General features: G+C 38.3%; 1 protein-coding gene across 1 annotated transcript; it reads left to right on the top strand.

The window, feature by feature from the left end:
• Nucleotides 1-10,151: 10,151 nt before the first annotated feature.
• LOC149050349 (uncharacterized) lies at nucleotides 10,152-17,990 on the top strand. The gene is made up of 4 exons (XM_089197569.1): nucleotides 10,152-10,521; nucleotides 11,115-11,207; nucleotides 13,103-13,206; nucleotides 17,796-17,990. Exons 2-4 carry the CDS (start codon nucleotides 11,203-11,205, stop codon nucleotides 17,987-17,989), a joined length of 303 nt encoding a protein of 100 aa, XP_089053695.1. The 5' UTR covers nucleotides 10,152-10,521; nucleotides 11,115-11,202; the 3' UTR covers nucleotide 17,990.
• Nucleotides 17,991-19,050: the final 1,060 nt, after the last annotated feature.

The raw sequence follows: 19,050 nt of genomic DNA, 5'->3' as shown, positions 1-19,050 counted from the left end.
GCTATACAGGCACACACACTCACAGCTTCCCTTATGTCTCGCAAATTTATGCTGAAAGTTAGTTCATTAAGGGACCGGTCATTATTTATCGCCTGGGGGGGGTCGGAGTATTTAGGGGGGGATCACATGGTTTTTTGAAGACCTTTAGGGGGGATCAGCCGTAATTGACAAGCATAATGGGGGGGATCAGACCAAAAAAAAAGGAATTTTAGGTCGCGCCGGGACCCCGGGTGATTGCATTTGTAAATACTTTGGTAGGATTTGCCGCTGGGACTCTAAACCCCCAACCATATATTCAAGACCACGTTCAGTTGTATTTTGTATTATATAAACTCTATTCTAGCCCAGACACAAAACCCAAACCCTTTTACAGACCCTCCATTTTGTAAAAAAGAATCACTATCGTAGTCTAACATACACGTTTTTATTCAGGCACGATCTAAATTAGAAAGGTAATCAAGATTTTGAGAATGGAATACTTACAATTGCTCAAAATTGTTTCATAACGTTTCAGTTTGTTTTATAGAGAATCGTAATCAAAAATCATAAACTTTCATTATTTTAATACGCGGCCGAATGAAAATAACAAATAAAAAAGTGTTTATTTTGGTGAGGCTGTATCTTGTTCCGCTTCCGTGTCAGAATCTTCGGCAGCCCTCTCCACTGGCTCTTGCACAGTCTCCTCGTCAGATTCATCTGAATCCTCGCCCGAACTTGACCCTTTTTCAGCACCATTACTGCTATTCTCTTCGTTCATTCTGGCCACTACCACTTTCAAATTGCGTGCCAGCTCTGTTTCAAACACGCCTCTTTCCAAAAGCCATAGCAGAGGATCCAGGTGGAGACGCTTGACAAATCTCGCAGTGAATCCTGCATTAATACTTGAGACACATTTGTAAGTATTCTTTTCGAGTGAATCGAAAACCTCTTTAGCTACCTCTTTTGAGGTAAGTTTTTCTAGGAGAATTGCTGCTCGCTGATGCAACCTTTTCTCCTTGATTTTTTTCACTTTTCTCTTGTTTTCTTTTTTTCTTCGGGATTGGCCGTTGTTCCCCATGGGAGATGGGAACTTTCTCTTCAAGCTCATGAGGGTGGTCGTGAGCGCATTGGAGGCTTTCTGCAGCTCTTGGTGTATGGCATTCACTCGCTCTTGAGCTTCCTGGAAATATTTGAGCTCATCACTTGCAAACGACCTTAAGGTATGCTCTTCTGTATAAAGGTTCTTTCGTCTGTTGTCGATAAATGAGAGCAAATCGGATGCTGAATTAAAGGCCTCATGGACAGTGGTCAAGGAGGACTCACACTTCGCGACATCACCACTGCCCTTACATCCATCCACGCCTGACATGAACTTCGTGATGTTTTGGCACACTCCCCAATTCTCGTTTCTAAGCAAGTTGTTTTCTTTATCGGAAAGGGCTTTTATCTTTGTGTTTAACTGCCAACGCATTTGCTGTTGCTCGAGGAGATACTGTTTGAAACCGGCTTGTTTACTCACGAATGAAGATTCATAAATCTGCGGTACAACACTATTGTAGAATTTCAGCCTTTCTGTGACAAACTCGGAAATTTCTGATGCTCTTGTGGATGGCGCAACTCTAGAGTGGGAAAAATATAGGAGATTTGAGGATCTTTCAGAAGAGGAAATCAAACAACTGTCTCTCCAGTCATACGAAGAGTACGAAAAGAAACGGATGGAGAAAAATGCCTGGTATGTCTGTAGTCAGGTAGCCGAGAGAATTGATGATGCCCCTGTCCTTAAAGATTACATCAAGAGCAAAGTAAGCGAGTCCCCTGATGAATTATTCTTTTTCAATTCTGTTTACCTCGACAACTATCGGGGTGCATCAGAACGAAACAAAGAGCAAGCGCCCGGTGCAGCATACTTCCGAAAGATCGAATCGTTTATGGAAGACTACTATATTCGTGGAGAACTTTTTATGGAATTCTGTCGTGATGCCTGTAAAGAGTCAAGAGAAGAAAGTTCCAATCTCTGTTCCTGGTGTTCTAACAATAGATGGGTCGGTCCAGAAACGGAAAGAATTCCGCAACCTGTACCAGATTCAAACAATCCTGGACATTTCATGGATATCTATCAGACGGAATCGACGGGCAGGACACCAGATGATTACCTTCCAAGAAAATGTATTAAAGATCTGTACGAGGAACATTCTGACAGTATCAGAAACGATCAGGATACCATGAAGAGCTTCTGCTCAAAATATAATGTGGAAGAGAAGCACGTCATTGCATATGTTAATCATTTGAAGGATATTGAGATCCGAAAGGACATCAGAACAAGAGCAGCTCAGGAGCGAAGAAGGCAAGAGGCCGAACGAACGTACAAGGACTTTCAATGGGATAACCTCATCGAGGGTGGCAAAGTTGAAAAGTTGCGGGTAAGAGAACTAGACCTGTATCTCAACAAGCATGGTTTGACGACTGTGGGTCGGAAACTTGACAAAGTGAAGGCCATTCGATGTCACTATTACCGACAGAATAAAGAGACTGTGATAACAGAAGAACTGTCGAGTGATGAAGATGACGTGGAATCCGAGGATGAAGAATCCGAAAGTGGAGAGGCAGAGAGCGACGATGACTATGTTTTCGTGGATTTGGATGAACAGCCTGAGATTGGCACTTCCTCGACAATTCAGTTCGTATCTGACGAGCAAATATTTACCGTTGTGGTTCAAGGTCCATGAGACGTAAGTACCACTATTAAAATATCACTTGCATATTCAAAAAGTTATTTGGCGGTGGCTGGGAGAAAAGGGGGGGGGGATCATGAAACTTTCCACTACCGATAAGGGGGGATCTCTAAAAAACTAGATACTCTACGGGGGGATCAGGTAAATGCTCCGATGTGACAACAAAAATACTCCGACCCCCCCCCCCAGGCGATAAATAATGACCGGTCCCTTACTTGAAAATAAAACTGAAAGTTGTAAGGATCTCTTGATTTGGGATTCACGGCGCCAGCAGATGACGATGAAAACAGCCACAGTAATAAGTACGCATGCTGCAACGATTCCGTGGACAAGAACATCACGAGTCTTCTGATCTGATGAACGACAATACGTTACAAGATTATCATATCTAATCGTTAAAGACATCAAGAACAAAACAAGACAAGAGAAACTTGACGAAGAAATTAGAGATAAAACTGAGTGCTTGATTTTGATGACATAAATTGGTGTTTTTATGGTGCAAGTGGCAGGAGGTGAGCGCACTTCAGATTCCTAGCTCCTAATCACTCGCATTATGCGCCCACGTTACGGGATGAGTGAGTGAGTGAGTGAGGGTAAGAAACAATGAAATGCCGAACTTCACCCGATTTTGACCCGATGTCTGATTTGCTTCAGAGCATCTTCGTAATTCAGTATTCGCACTAAAGATTATTAATCATTATTGGGCGCAGTATACACTAAATAAAGAAGAGTGCGTTCGAAAAAAATTGTTTTGTACTGAAAACACCCAAGATGTGGTTACCGTGACGTTTTTTCCAAAATCACTCGTTCATCATGGCCCCTCGCCCGCTTAACCCTTTAACTCCGAAGATCTCATTGGTAATTCTCTTTACTATCTGACATACAATAATTATGATACCAATTTGGAAAATTTGGTACTGGATCAACTGATAATCCCCTAATTGATATTTACTTTATTCTCATCACTTCTATGCCTGACATTGTGTTGATATTTTAAGGAGAAATTCTCTGTTGGTCACTCATGGGAGGTAAAGGGTTAATAGAAAACTTTTCCTTTTAGAACAAGAGAATGTGATCAGTTTATCTAAGAAACCTTGACAAAAATACTTCCCTTTGAAAAAAGAGAATTTTATCGTACATTAGCCAGTTGTTTTCAACAGAACCGAAGAAATAATTTTTCAGTGCTTGCCCCGACACTACAGAAGACAATTTTTATTTCACGAAGGCCTTTCGTGGACGCATGATAAACAAATAAAACTTTTCCAAGCAGAAAGATCCTTAATGTGCAATGGGAGCAAGATAAAAATTTTGAAGAAAGGGCATTTTACCCTTTCAATCAGCGAATTAGATGCCCAGTAGATCCGAAGACAAGACAGAAGATGATTGACATCTCAAAATAATTTCACAGTGACGTCTCGCCGACGCGTAATTGAAAAGAAAACTTTTCTTTGCAGAAATATCTTTTCACAAAATATATCTAAGTATCAACAGGTAGTAAATGTTACTTTTGATCGCTGCTGCTTTCACATATCCAGTGTGATTAACAAGGTGTTCTTCGTCAGAGGAAAGAGTTCCAGGCTCACGCGTCCAATTTAGTTCATCAATCCCGCCCTGGGTGCTGTCCTGGGTAAAACTGCACATTGATCTGTTGAGGTTGCAACCGTAGGGAGCTGAAAATTTTGGGAAAAACTTCAATCAAGACCAGCAGTGGTAATATGCACAGATATCAAATCCACGGTTCTAAATGAAATAATGACCAGTTTTTTTTTTAAAGTGAATTTCCCTTCCACCCCACATGATCAAGTATTGAACGCAATTTACAAGAAGTGTCGTGCATTGTTCTCACTAGCAAACTGAAACAGTAGAAATAGTTCCAAGGTTCCATTTAGAAAGGTGTGGGTATCCTGTTTTCCGAATACAATTAATTCGGTTTTTTTTTTAATTTGAATTTCCCATAACTCCTTTATCAAGTGGTCTCGCTTCCATGAAATGATACTAGTGATGTCGTTCTCCTGTAACAAAACCGACCAGAGCGTGAACTGTCAGGCCACCGTTTCTCCAATTGAATATTTGTAATTTGACTAAATTTAATCCTGGTCACTTACTGACCCTTTTAGCAGAGAGTCTTTAGGTTGGATTTTAATGTAAGTTAATCCCTTTGCCTCAACATGCTTACTCAATCATATCCTACCTGAAGGAATATTGTAACGGGCCTGGTACTCACATTACAACGACATTTACCAACGACATTTACAGCCTGACATGAATATGAACCCGAATCAGCCACAGAAAGGTTTGTCAAATTTTGAAGTAACTTACATTTCAGCCACGAACCATTGCTATTGGACAATGTCCTTTAAACAAACATGTGATTTTATAATGGCAATCATCGCCATTCCATGTCACTTACCCTTCACATCAAAGACGTATGAATGAGACAAAGTACCATATGAGTTTTTCACAACGCATGTGTAATTTCCTTTGTCTTTGATATCCACCCCGTTGAAATATATTTCATAGTCATAACGCCCTGGTGTTATCGTCTCGTCAGATTTATGACCGAGATATATATCTTTACCCTTGTGCCATGTGACAGTCGAACCTGGCGTTCCTATGGCGTCACATATTAGTTTGAACTTATCCCCCTCCGTATATTGTGATTTTACCTTCGCCATTCGGTCTGGAGGCAGAAACTGGGGCTTTATGGCTGTAAAATGTGACAAAAAAAAATGAGTGAAATCAAAGTAGGGTGAAACCGATGTTTTCGAAGCGGGAAAAACGCAGAACTGAAGCTACAAAACTACAGCTCAGGGACGTTGAACTCTCTAATAACTAGCAGGTGACCAGCGATACATCGCTAACATTCAACAATGAATTACTGTAATGATTCGATTTAGTGCCCATGTTCCAATAAGCGCCCACCAAATAAAAAGCGCCCACCAAATAAAAAGCGCCCCCCTCGAATTGGTTTTTGTTGGTAAACACCGTTATTCTTAAAAGCGCCACTATTGAGTAAGCACCTTCATTCCAATAAGCGCCCCAATACTAAAAACGCCCCTATTCCAATAAGCGCTAATCGCCCCCAATTCTGTTTCAGTGATGGCACTGTTAGAGTTCATGTGCATTAAGATCAACCATGGTTCATCCTCCTCTGATTGCTTACTTAAAGCCTCATTACAAAAACAGTGGCGTTCCTCTCAGTCTCTCAACTATTATGTCTAGGTGAGTGCACAGATCCCTCTAAATCCCTCGTCTCAAATTTTTTCAGCGATTGCTCGGCTGGTCGTTTTTAGCCAGGAAGGATCCAGGGACAATAAGCCCGTTCTCCAGTTTTCACGATCCTTTTCAAATAAATATTAAAACTTTGTTTTGCTCATTCTGATGTTTCTTAAAATATAAATAAGCGCCCCGTTTCGAATAGGCGCCCTCCCTAAAGGTAATAAAAGTAAATAAGCACCCCGGGCGCTAAATCGAATCATTATGGTAAAAAAAAATTAAAAGAAACAGCGTTATTTTGATAACTGCTATGAGGGCATTTCAATCTAGTGTTTCATGCTGCGGAACAGCTTATGGTTATCCTAGTTTCCTTACCACGAATAGATTTATGTTATGAGCAGTCATGAAAACTACAACAGGATTCTCGATCGTGATTGGTTATAACCAGCCCGATTTGAGCAGTAGTAGGATAGCACCTTTTTCGTAAGGACGTGCTGCGCTTGGTCCGCACTGCCACGACCTCGGGCCAATAAATCCCAGCACGGCTCTCACGTTCCCTTAATAATAAGTTGATGATTAAAATATTATTTTTATTACCATGAACATCTACTATAAATGTATGGTTAATCCATCCAAATGAGTTGCTTACATTACACGTGTATGACCCTGTGTCAGACGGAAGCAGGTCCTTTAAACTTAACACCGTTGTCCTCTGTGTCAAATAGATTTTTTTTGCCACTTTTCCTTTCCTTAAAAAGTATTCCGTCTTTGTACCACGTTGTAGTAGGACGGGGATATACATCGGTAGATTAGTTCAGCCTTACAGAGTTGCCAACGAGTACTGCGAGGACTTCGTGTCTTAGCTTATCTCGTGATGGAACAGCTACAGAGCAGAGAACAACTACTACATTTCAGTACTGACCCTATCGATAGCCACACCCATCTGGCCTGGAACCCATCTATATGGCTGATACCAATCGGCACCAACAATATTTACTAAGGGGACATATTGCGCCTTTCCATATTCTCTTGATACAAAACAATGCATTCAGATTAAGTTTAAGTTTGCAAATAACTGCATGTAATAGTAACTGCATCGTTGCGTCTTCAGTATTCGTTTATTTCTAGCCTTGTTGCATGTATGTGTGTGCTGGGTGTACTAACCGAGGAGCAAGGGGCGGGAGTAAGCAACCCTTAGCCCAAAATGCTCCCTCCTGATTATGCACCGTCTGACATACCTCCGAAATCCTCATAAATTGAAATTAATAAGAATACTACCAACCGGGAGAGGTTCCGGTATGTTGTTACAACGCGACATGTTTTACTTACGGCTCGCTCATGCGGCGGGTTTGTGTTGACGCAAACACTGCGAAATCAATGCAAATATGTTATCATTGTTTATTATGAGAGGATTTAACACGTCACAGGAACTCAAGGTTTTAGTTTCTACTATATATATCCCCCAAAAGTAATTTTGAGGTGAAAATTGAATTACCCTTGATAACGAAATGGCCATAACGCGTAACCTTGATGCACCTATCAACTGAATCTCTGATATTTCATAGAACATAAAAGTTTAAATACCTTTGACAATGAGCTGCATCGTATGGTTATTTTGTCCGCAGTTGTTAATCGCAACACAGGTGTAGACGCCGGTCGTCTTCTTTCTTTGCCTCTTTTATCTTTAGATATCTGTAACGCGCTCCCTTCATAGCTATATGGTAAATCAAACTGAACACCTGACTGCGCTTGAACCAGTCATACCGAAGTTTTGTGTCCTGACCACCGGCTCTGATCTGGCAGTTGAGTTTCACATTCCCTCCGCTGTTCACCAGGATGACCTTTCTCTTGATGCTATTTTTTTTTCACGGATGTAAGGAACTGAAAAAGGAGAATTATTTCTGTGCATTTTTAGTTTTCCTATAATAGGAAATTTGTATATGCTTGTGTGATTCATTAAAATCTTAATTACTTTAAATAAATTGCAATCTTAATAGTCGAAGAACGAATCTCTTAGGAAGTCAACTCATTGGAATTTTTATTTGTACTCGATTTCCTCTCAGCCGTTCCTGTTAAACTACATAATTTCATGGTGTACTGGGGAACATCGCTTTGATGCGGAAATTTCCGACAGCCGTCACGAAAATGTTGCGAGTAATTTTTAAATGAGCCAGCATGCATCGCTAAAGTGAGACTAGAGAACGGGTTGGTTTGATTCAAAATTCAAGTACTGGTCGTGTTTGCGGATTTCCGCCGGAAAACCCACGGACACGGACCAGTACTAGGGATGCTACAAATGGACTCGACTTAACATTTTGATCTTCTCATGGAGTTTCAGACGTTCGCATGTGAGTCATTTTCCCTCTAACTTGAGCAATTTTCAAAAGTTTTCCTTTTCCCCCACGAAGCCTTTAAGGACCGACATTTTTAAATCCCAGTAAAGGAACATTGAGCGCATGCTTGGATGCCATGGTGTCCTCAATTTCTGGCCATGATACGCTTAAACATAAATTCTCTAACGTGACAATATACTCCTGCATGTATTGCACCTTCAGTTTTGACGCCGGCTACACCATAGACAGTGAAATTCTGAGCTTACAACTCTGCTAGAGTCTTTTTCGCAGTAAAGGCTTGGTCGTGTCACGTGAGATGTTATCTAATCAGCCTCGTCCACTTCGCTTATAATCGATAGTGGAAATATTTAAGGCGGATTCAGACTAACCTGGACACGCACAGGTTTGCCTTCCACCATCCAGAGAGCTCAGAACACCAAGAAGAAGCACTTTTAGTATCCGGGAACAGAGGATCATGGTTACGTGTTGATTTCGACTTTCCCGGCGATTGACTCCAATTAAGGGCATTTACTGGAAAAAAAAAAGAAACCAGGAACTGCTGGCTTTTATGTCTTACATGTAACAAGGAATAGCACCAAGTCTTTCCTTCAAGAGTTCAGTTGGAGCAGCTTATTAAATAAATGACAGCTTAAGTTGCTGACTTGCTTCATGGCCACTGTACGTGTACTGTAGTACAAGAGGATGGTGTCAAGTACTTCCAGTGTGTGTGATATACGTTATGTGATGAATACCCAATGTTGGGGGCTGAACCTTGTCTGAAAACTCATGACTATCATCCTTAGTATTGAACACTCCAATCGCAAGGTGAGTATCATTTTAGTAACTAAAAGCAATATCTAAAAAATGAGACGAAATGAAAGCTGTAACAGACTAGAAGAAATACCATTTTTACTTTCTTTCTTTTTAATGAAGTATTGATATACACCATGAATTCGGATATGATGGTTTTACCGAGAAAAAAGGCGCAAAATCTCCCATACTGTATATCTTTGGAGCAAGCATTGAAGTAAATCGCCGAGATGAGCAAACATATTGCCTGGCTCTGCTTCAAACATATAATTTTAACCTTGAAACATCACAAGCTTAAAGATTGCAAAATGTAAACCTTCCTTTTTTTTTCTCTTCATAAAAAACAACCAACCCTTACCTTGATTTGATTTGGTGCAACCACATGACGAACATAATGAATCGAAAGGGGGTTGTCACGATTTCAAATCATCTGAGACCTCAAGGACTTTACAGGGATGAGAATTTCACCTGGTTTGATAGTTTTATAGTTAAAGTGAAATGGGCTTAAACACCTCTTGCAAAATAGATTTCCAAAAATAGAGAGATCTTAGATACCCCCTGTCACCATGGAATGTGTACATATAACGTCGCCATTTCGGAAAAAGTAACGTTCATTTGTAACTGACATTTACGCAACGAGTTTCTTGTCTTCCCTTACGACTTTTTGCATGGGTGGAGGGGATCGATAGACTGACGTGGAAGATCGCATTACAATTATGTCAGGATGTTTATGGAACGATTCTTCGAGCCAATCTCGAAAAGTTCCATGACGTTATGGATATCCTTGAGAAAGGGGATGTTTTGTTACCCTTGAAATTATTTTCAGAAATAGTGACAACCCTTTTCGATTCATTGTGTTTGTCTTGCGGTTGCACGGGGGAGGGATGGTCGTGGTCGTAGGATCTAGAGGGAATCATATGGTTTTCAGATGTGGTTCACACGGGGCCTGAGATTAAGGTTGAATATCGGCGCTTTTATTCATAGGAATGATGCAGATGTTCTCTTTCACTTGTCAAAAAACGGTGTCTTCTGAACTGTCCCGCACTTTTCATTTTAAAATGGAAAAAAGAATTTTCTCACCCATGGGTAAGAAATTAATTACCAACGCCTTCTTTTCTCGTTTTCTTCATTTGAATTGCAGATATTACATTAGAATTAAATTATTCACAATTTTTTCGTCAGCTTTGGAGGGTTTGAAATTTACGTTCCAAGTGCAACATGGCCGAATGTCATTTTCTGGTCGATTATTGACCAAAAACTCTCCAAATAAACTACGGAGACGTTGTAAATCACCCATGCGTTTATGATAGATGTTTGGTGGTACACTAATGGATTAGACATACCTTCGTTTTGCCTGGTCGGACTTCACGTCGCTTTCATGACCACGAACACGTGGATTTTTAACGTCGAAGAAGTGGAATAGTTGACTCGTTACGGCCTCTTATCGACAGGTATTTAACGACTGTTTTCATTATTACTCTGTGGTGTGTTTGAGTTTTACTTTCAAATAAATGTGAAAACGGTATTTTTCTTGGGACGTTGAGTCCATTATTTATGAAATTGAATACACATGGATATCGCATATTTAATGAATTTGAATAGAATGGCAATAAATCATTCGTGGTAACTTTCTGATGCGAGAGATGAAGAACAAAATCACTTCTTTCTCTGCTTAATCAAGCTTTGAGGGCCGTAGTTTACACAAGAACCGGTACTATCAATTTTTATGAAAATCGTGAGATCTCTGTAGGTTTAAGAGCAGATTTACCTTTCTTAGTTCTTGAAAGTTCAACGAAGAATATTTTTGAATATAATGATAATATGAATGCAAGAGAGGAACTTTCTGAGTATTACTGAATACTGGCCAGTGAACTGACGTTTGTGCATGTGTGTGTAAGATTCCATGGTGGAAGTTTTCGCTTAGAAGAACTTTGTTTATCAAAACTCATAGAATAGATTTCATTAAATACCGTAGGTGATGTTTTCAAAATATTAACTTACGTATCATTATTTGTTGATACACAAATTTCTTATCTGTTTTTAGGCATTTTACAGTATGGGTGGGACAAGATCACAACGAACTGATCACTTATGACGACGAGAAAACTACGCAAGGATAACATTGCGTTTGTATGAGGTGGGTGAAATTAGCCCAAATACCATTGACATAGTCTAACTGATATAGTTTCAATGAAAAAAAACTGATGAAACAGACAAAGTTATAAGCTGCAGGTTTTTGTTTTGACAAACACTAAATTATCCAATGGAATCCATAGGAGGAATTTATGGCATGCAGATTATATAGAGAAGTGGTAATCAGATCTTGGGATTGATTTAAATAATTTATTTGCAGACTGTACAGCCCCATAGAGACTAATTAGTATTTAACGAAATGAAGTGACTTCAAGAAATGGAGACATTTCATGTAGGGTGTAAAGATGTTTTCACTTGCGAAATGGTCTTTAAGTTTTAAAGGTGTAATTCAGAAACTTGGGGAGATGTTTAGTGCCAGGGGTAAGGTTTCAAACAATAGGCACATTGGGAGTAAACATCACCTGATGTCATCATCATTACAAGAGTTTTTAAGTTGTTCTTCACCCGGGAGTTTTAATTAGTTACGGCGAACTGTAAAGGGGCCTGACAACGAAGTAGTGAATAACCTGTGGTAGACCGGCATCCCGTCCAAGGATAAGAAACACCCTTAGACGCTTTACGCTGCTGAAACAGTGGTAACCTGCGTCCAGATATGCCGCTTTCTGGCTCGTAAACTGACTTACTCTTTGCTTTTTTATTGCTCAGATGCTCACCACTTAGGCTTTCACGGTGTTATAAATCATTCGGACCCAAACACTGACCCAACTCAATACGAAATCTCTAATTATAACCCTTTGAACGTATGACCATTAGATCCCCTGTAACTATATCGGGAAGTTCCCCACTCCCCCCCCCCCCATCACCCCCTAGATCATTCTCAAATCAGAGGTAATAAGTGTTTCTTGTTTTTAAGAGTCCTTCCACCGTCTCACAAAACGAGTTGTACAACTCGATACCGTAGTTACTCAAAATAACTCCGCCCTCGACTGATCGCCCCACAGACGCCACCCTCGATACACGCTTCACAAGAGAGAATGTACGGTTATCAACACCTCATTTATTGCACAGAGAGCAATTTACAATTGAGCGTCGAAGGGAGTCTGAGCCTGGCACTAGTCTGCTTGATTTTGCTCTGTGGTCCAGAAAACTCGCGCCACTCTCTCTCACCAATCCGATGCAAAACTAAAACCAATCACGACTTGGTTTCCCGCGTATTCCCACTTTTTAAGCAGTTTGATTGTTTTTATTTATTATTCATTGACTCTTTGAGGCATTTTCCTTTCTTTTGTTTGGCCGTTGAGATTAATTTGTCTTTTTTCAGTTTTATGAAACTCGATCCGAAAAGCGTTCTATCACAAGCCAGACAATTGTGATTATAACTCAGCATAAAAGCAAGATAATGGAACTTAAAACCATGTCGCTTTTTAGCATAAAACTTACAACAAGTGACTCAGTAAACTTTTTGGTTATTTAAACACTGCGTCGGAATTGCTGAAAATTTATAGAAACCGCGGCGTTTAGTCGATTAAGTATAGCTGACTTGAAGCAAACAGAAATGATTAAAACGCTTTTTCTTCACCTCTAGTCTCTCACACCCACCACCCTAGGACCCAAATAGGGGCATATTCCCTGAAAATGGATCAAACAGGAGGACGCTTCGTCCAAAAGGGTAAAAAATGGGGGTTCTTGGGCGGATTTCTGAATTAGTTTGCCTACATGGAATGAAAGTGGGTGTCAGCCAACTGTCTGGAAACTTGCAAGGCCTGCAATGGACTGATATCTCACCGGTTGGTAGGGGAGGGTGTTTTACTTTTAATCGCTACGTGTCACAGGTTTTCGAGAGGTAAGCCACTCGGCTATGAGACTTCACTCTAAACCCCTTCTTTCCTCCTGTTCCCTCGTTAAAAGTATCTAAAATGTTATTTTCTTTAATACCAGGAATAGAAATCGAAGGAAGAATCAAGAAAAGATTGGAAGAGCCGAATGGATGACAACATTACGATATAGCTGGCTAAGGATGAATGGAGAAATTGAGGATAATGGTGAGTTGATTACTTATGGAATAACTGTCGTAGTTAACTAGGCTTAGGGAGGTAGAAAATATTTCTCAAATGGTACTCCGAGATAACGAATTAACCATGTTTAGCGAAATATATATTTACTTCGTCCAAGTGTATTTTTGTTGAACAAAATTCCTTTTAAAGGCAGAATATTTGATAACTTTCAGTCCTCTTGGCATTACGAGTTTGGCATCCACTTAAACCTATCGCGTAACGATTATCAAGAAAATTCAGTTTTGAGATGTAACGCACTTATCAAAAATCAACGAAAACATTTGTTACCATGGAAACCACCGAGCAGTTTATGCTTCCCTACTGCTGACCAGTTTTAGCTGACAAAAAAAAAACTAGTGAAAGTTTTCTTCCGTCATTTGTTGAGGATTTCCTAACATAAGTTTCAATGTTTGCAAAGGTTCGCACGAAAAATATTTTTAGGACAACGTGATCATGCAAAGAAATGAAGCGCTTGTTAGTCACACGATTGGAAACTTCCCATCTACATATTAAAGTTGATGAGCCTTACTTTGCGTTTAATTCATATAGCAATCAATCTATCATAGAGATATCTTCATTTGAGCCAAGTGAATTTAGAAAATCCAACCGGAATCTCTATTTCATGGAACAGTCGTTGTAGTTGATGTAATTACAGTAGTTGATGTTTCTTCTAAAACATATTAACAGAAAAAGTAGTTTTTCTTTAACACTTTACTACTTAGTTGACACGATCTTTTTACTTTCTCTGAACTTCTTAACAACTTAGCAGTCAGGAAGAATAGCTCAGAATGATCAGGAATTAAGGTCACAATGCTTTCAAAGGTGCCACTAGCTGGGCTGTCAATCTAATCTGACGCCTAACATCTTATTCGAAAAATATATACCTTCGAGTTATTTGCTCTTCTGAGATGGACGATCTCCTCAATTTCTCGTATATTTCTAGTCAAGATTTAAGACAACTGTCGTGACCGGAAGCGAGTTGTGTTACCTTTTATGTTACGTGCATGAACTGATTGCGAAACGCGTGATTGTTATATGATATGATATTGGAAAAAGATAGAATTACGAACAGATAAGATTTGATTTAGGAGAGAATACCACGACGTGTACCGACAAAGTGAAAAAATATTAAAATCTGGTGAAAATCTTCAGAAGCGTGAGTTTCCTTTGTCGGCGAGCACCATTTCCCGACACAACCAAAATGAAATCACTAATAAAAACATTCTAAGGAACATGTCAGCGGACTTAAAAAATAAAATAGACAACAGATTTTCGAAGAAATTACCTTGTAAAGTTTGAAATATAACGACAGGATGAACAGAAAAGTTGAAGTAGAAAGGGCGTATTTATGGCGCCACTTATCGAGGTACGCTTTCTCCGAAGAAATTCCCTAATTATAAATTCAGTGGGGCAGATTAAATTACATACTGTTTACAGGAGCTGTCATCTTCAAAGGAAAACGTGCTTAATATGAAAAATAAAGGACTTCTTTCCTAATTGCGAATTCGACGTGAGATTTCTCCGCCAAAACAAGGCTAGGAGGGATCGAAAATATCAGAAGGGTAATCTCCACGAAATTCCTGGATAGAAATCAACTTTGATCGGAGCAATCACTTTCTTCACCATTAAATGGATTAACTATGTTTCGATAGGTGTAGTTGGAATTTTTGCCGACGAAATTCGTCATCACAGTGGTCAAAATTTGTTGCGGACTCACTCGGCTGTGCCTCGTGAGTATACTACCGATTTGTTAAATAACTTACCGAAAGAGCCAGTTACCTTGGAAATTAAATGCTTTTTTTCCATGCCGAATTCACCATAGCAGAGTGTCTTTCTTGATCAAAATTAATAGCAAATGGTCTATTTTCTCATAGTAAGAAAATTTATCAGTTATCTGAGCTTTAAAATAAGGTCTTTAAGAGAGAAAAAGTACCTTAATATTCTTGTTGAACAGGTCATGATATATGTATTTTTTTATTCATATTCCCAACACAAAGATGAAGAAGTTCTTAAAATGATGCTGTCTGTATTGTACTTTCAATTCCATCAATTTCATCGTTTAACAAAAAGTTCTTTTCAATGCTGTTGGTGTAGCTCTAATACTTGACCAGTACTTGACCAGACAAAGGTAAACTTCATCAAATTACACCAAACTAAACTAACTGCCAAACGAAACTTTGTGTGTTTACCAAACAACACCAACAGCATCAACTGATCAGAAAACTTCTCCAATTTCCCCAACTAGAGCAAAGTGTATACTCCAAACTAGAACAGCACACTACACCAAGAAATCTTAACTACACTAACTACATTGTACATCAAGTATAATTGTTTTTTTGAGATTAAGAAATAGAAAGTGCATTTTTCATCTTCGTGGCGGCAATCAAGATCAGTCGGGAGACCATCAACCAACTCCGCAGCTTTTTCCGTAAACTAATATTTCAAAGTGCAGCTGATTAGCGTTGTGACCTGAAACTCCAATATTTTTTATAGTAAGACTTCGCTTAATTTTTTTTAAGGGTTGAATCACGTTTTTATTTTTTTTAGACCTCCGCCTAATAAATTGAATTATTGGCTTTCAATTTTTCCAATCGCCAATTCTACGTCAATAATAAAGGGTAAATGTTCTACTGAAAATAGTTGTTCAGCACCAACATGGTGGATGCAAAATACAACTAGGTGAATCTGAGCAATCAGAGTATATTTTCCGTAGTCAAGAAACCATAAACCAAATGCATGGATTTAACCCTTTAACTCCCATGAATGACAGAATTTCTCCTTACAATATCAATACAATATCAAGCAGACAACTGAGGAGATTGAAGAAAAATATCAATTAGGGGATTTTTAGTCGATCCAATAACAAATTCTCCAAATTAACACCACGAGAGTCGTAAAGTATACAGTTAGGAGAATTACTAATGAGATCTTCGGAGTGAAAGGAGCAAGTGATTGATGCTTTTGACCAAAATTTTCAATAGAGTCTATGATTTTAATAGTTTGGCTTTGCCCCATTTGTCCCAGGGTAAGTATTTTCTAAAAATTACAGTTAAATATCGTTAGTGGCGCACAAATATACTAATGAGACCGCTAAAACTGAGAACGCTTTGAAAGATCAGCATAATGAAAATTATCTGGAATTTGTAAAGCGTTTTTTGTAAAAACTGAATTTAAACGGTGTTAGAGTAGCTCTGAATAATTCTTAGGTAGAGAAGAATCGTGTCAGAAAATAAATTCAACTTTCTTATGAAATCATACTGAAGTGAAAAGACAGTCGCTTGATTGGCTACTTACAAATTATTTCGTGTAGGCAAAGTGTAAAGTTTCAGAGCCAACATATGTCCTTTTTTTTGTTAACTTTTCGCGACAAATAACATTTAATTTTTTTCTTTCCTTCCATGCACATCTCTGTGTCAAAACCAAATTTCACATCGACATCTCTGATCACCTCGCTGGATCTAATTTGCGATAAGTGCTTTCTCTTAACACTCTAACTAACGCTATAAATGTTAAATAGTTTATTGATTCGCTCACATGACTGAAGACGTTTCTGTGGTTTTATGATTAGTCAAAGACATTTATAAGCTTTTCTCCTTTTTTTGCGCTAGATTTCAAGTACAGTTCGTGATGTCATAATCAGCTCTACTGACATAGATTAATTAAAGGATGAGGTTACCAACCAGTATTAACAACTTTCATTCTAATTTAAAGTTATGGAAAGATTTTCGCAAACACCCTACTACTTAAAAAAAAAAACATTAGTCCTAAAGGTGAACTATTGCATTCACTATTGATCTCTTCAGTTTATCAAATAACTGTATGTATAATGAAGTATGAGGTGATTCGGAAATCTGTTCAAGGTGACAAACAATTCGAAATAGACAATATGTGTTGCAAAAGAGCTTTTTTTTTTATCTCTGCTTCGCTAGACTTGTATCTTGATGACAAAGAGGCTTCGAAAAGTCGTTAAATAAGAAAAATGTTCCTGTTTAAGTCAAATTAACCCTATTTATGTTTTCCCCTCTGCGACGTTCAGGTAACTGAGCTGATGATATGTATATTTTGCGAAAGGAATACCCACGCTTAGCGGAAAATGAAAATCATTTACAGAGAAGTATTTGGTTAATTTTTTTCTCGGAGTACCTAAATGATTGTTATTCATTTTAAAGTTTTCACCCTTCAACATTATTTCTTTTGAAGGAAATGCCCGTGAAACTTGTCAATTGACTGTTGTATGATTTCCACATGAGTTTCCTGTCACAACGCAAAAGCTGCATGAATTTAAGAGTACAATGAACAAAGGTTTATTCTCTGAGTCATCTTTCGCTTGTCAAATTTAAACAAGAATATTCAATTATGTTGCGCAATTCTCAAAGACGCTCTGTACGGCCACCAGCAATTGCTGAACAACAGAACCTTTGAGGAAAATCATAACAAAACAAGCACTCCTAAATTAATTTTACATTGCAATCTTTGTTAGTATCATTTATGTTGCGGTTAATTTTTGACCGCATCTTAAGCTTCCAAAGCTTTTGCACACTAAAATTGCTAATCTTCCATTTTGTATTTTCTTGTAGGCCGATACCTGCCTTTTAAAGTTTTAAATATTCGAATCAAGAAAGAGCAAGAGGAAGGATGGTCGCTCAAGTGCAAGACAACGAACAAGACAGAGGTAGAAGGGAAATGTAGTTCGAAGATTTTCGATCACAGCAGATTTTTTTACTCATTTAAGTCAAGCTTATTCGCGAATATACTTCTTGGATTTTATTGACGCCAGCATTACTAGTAAACAGCTTGTCAAAACATTTTGTTTTTCCCGCCAAAAAACTCAGGAAAATACGGGTATTTGTATCACGCATACTCTGGTTGTTTAATGTTTACTTCTCTACAGCACCTGTTTGAAAATGGTTGAATTTTCCCGCCAAAAGACTTAGAAAAAATACGGGCGCCCAAAATACGCATGCGCCGTTGTTTTTTTTTCTTTCAAGTTGTGATATTTTCTTCCTGCAATCAAATAAAAGCTATTTTGTATTGTCTGGTCTCTTGTTTATTTGTTCTATAAACAAACTCAATAAAATAGATTTCTTTGTGATCTTTTATTTTCTATTTATTGTTTCAAGTAAAGCAATTCAACATACAACATACATACATTCAACATGTTTATTCAACTCAAAATATTTTAATTGGTTAATTGAGTTTCACTTACTTAAAAGGTATCCAGAAAAACTTTTCGTATATATACTAAGACTTTTGGCGGGAAAATTTGGACCAATTTGCACAGAGTTTCCCCTGACAATATTTTCGACAAAAATTTTAAAAGAGGTACACATTAAATTTTCCACAAATTTTATATAAACAACATCTCGTGCAATTTTTTGTTCCGATTTCAAATCATTTCTCTTCTAACTCTTGATAAATTTGTTTGAAACAACCTTTTGCGTGCGAAAACTACAACTCAATTTTTCCTCCCGTTTCTTGCACGAGATGTTATACACATTACTTTTACATTAATAAGCAACATGGCAAATTATACACAATCTTCATGAAAATTTCATCTTAAAGCTTTAAGCACGCGATAAATTCTTTTTTTCCAATCCCAATGTTAGCAGAGGACAGATAAAACCAAAATGTTAAAGTTCTATTTTTTTTTTGTTTCGGAAGAAGTATTGACACTAAAACGAAATATAGCATATAGCAGGTATCTGAATTCCGAGGAGTAATCTTTTAAAATTGTATTGCCTAGTACTCCACTATGTAGTTGACTTGCAATTTAGTATTTTCCAGGAAAAATTTAAGTCCATTTTTTTCAGAAAATATTTTTTGTTACTAATA

This window comes from Pocillopora damicornis, chromosome 2 (genome assembly GCF_964200805.1).
Source record: "Pocillopora damicornis chromosome 2, jaPocDami1.2, whole genome shotgun sequence".
NCBI lineage: Eukaryota > Metazoa > Cnidaria > Anthozoa > Scleractinia > Pocilloporidae > Pocillopora > Pocillopora damicornis.
The sequence above is the reverse complement of the archived record's forward strand: the minus strand, read 5'-3'. Positions and strand labels throughout refer to the sequence as shown.

What these genes read in the sequence shown, in the direction of transcription:
- LOC149050349 (XM_089197569.1), top strand. An exon ending in TGGAGAAATTGAGGATAATG is followed by an intron (nt 13,207 to 17,795) that starts GTGAGTTGATTA and finishes ATTTTCTTGTAG; the next exon opens with GCCGATACCTGCCTTTTAAA.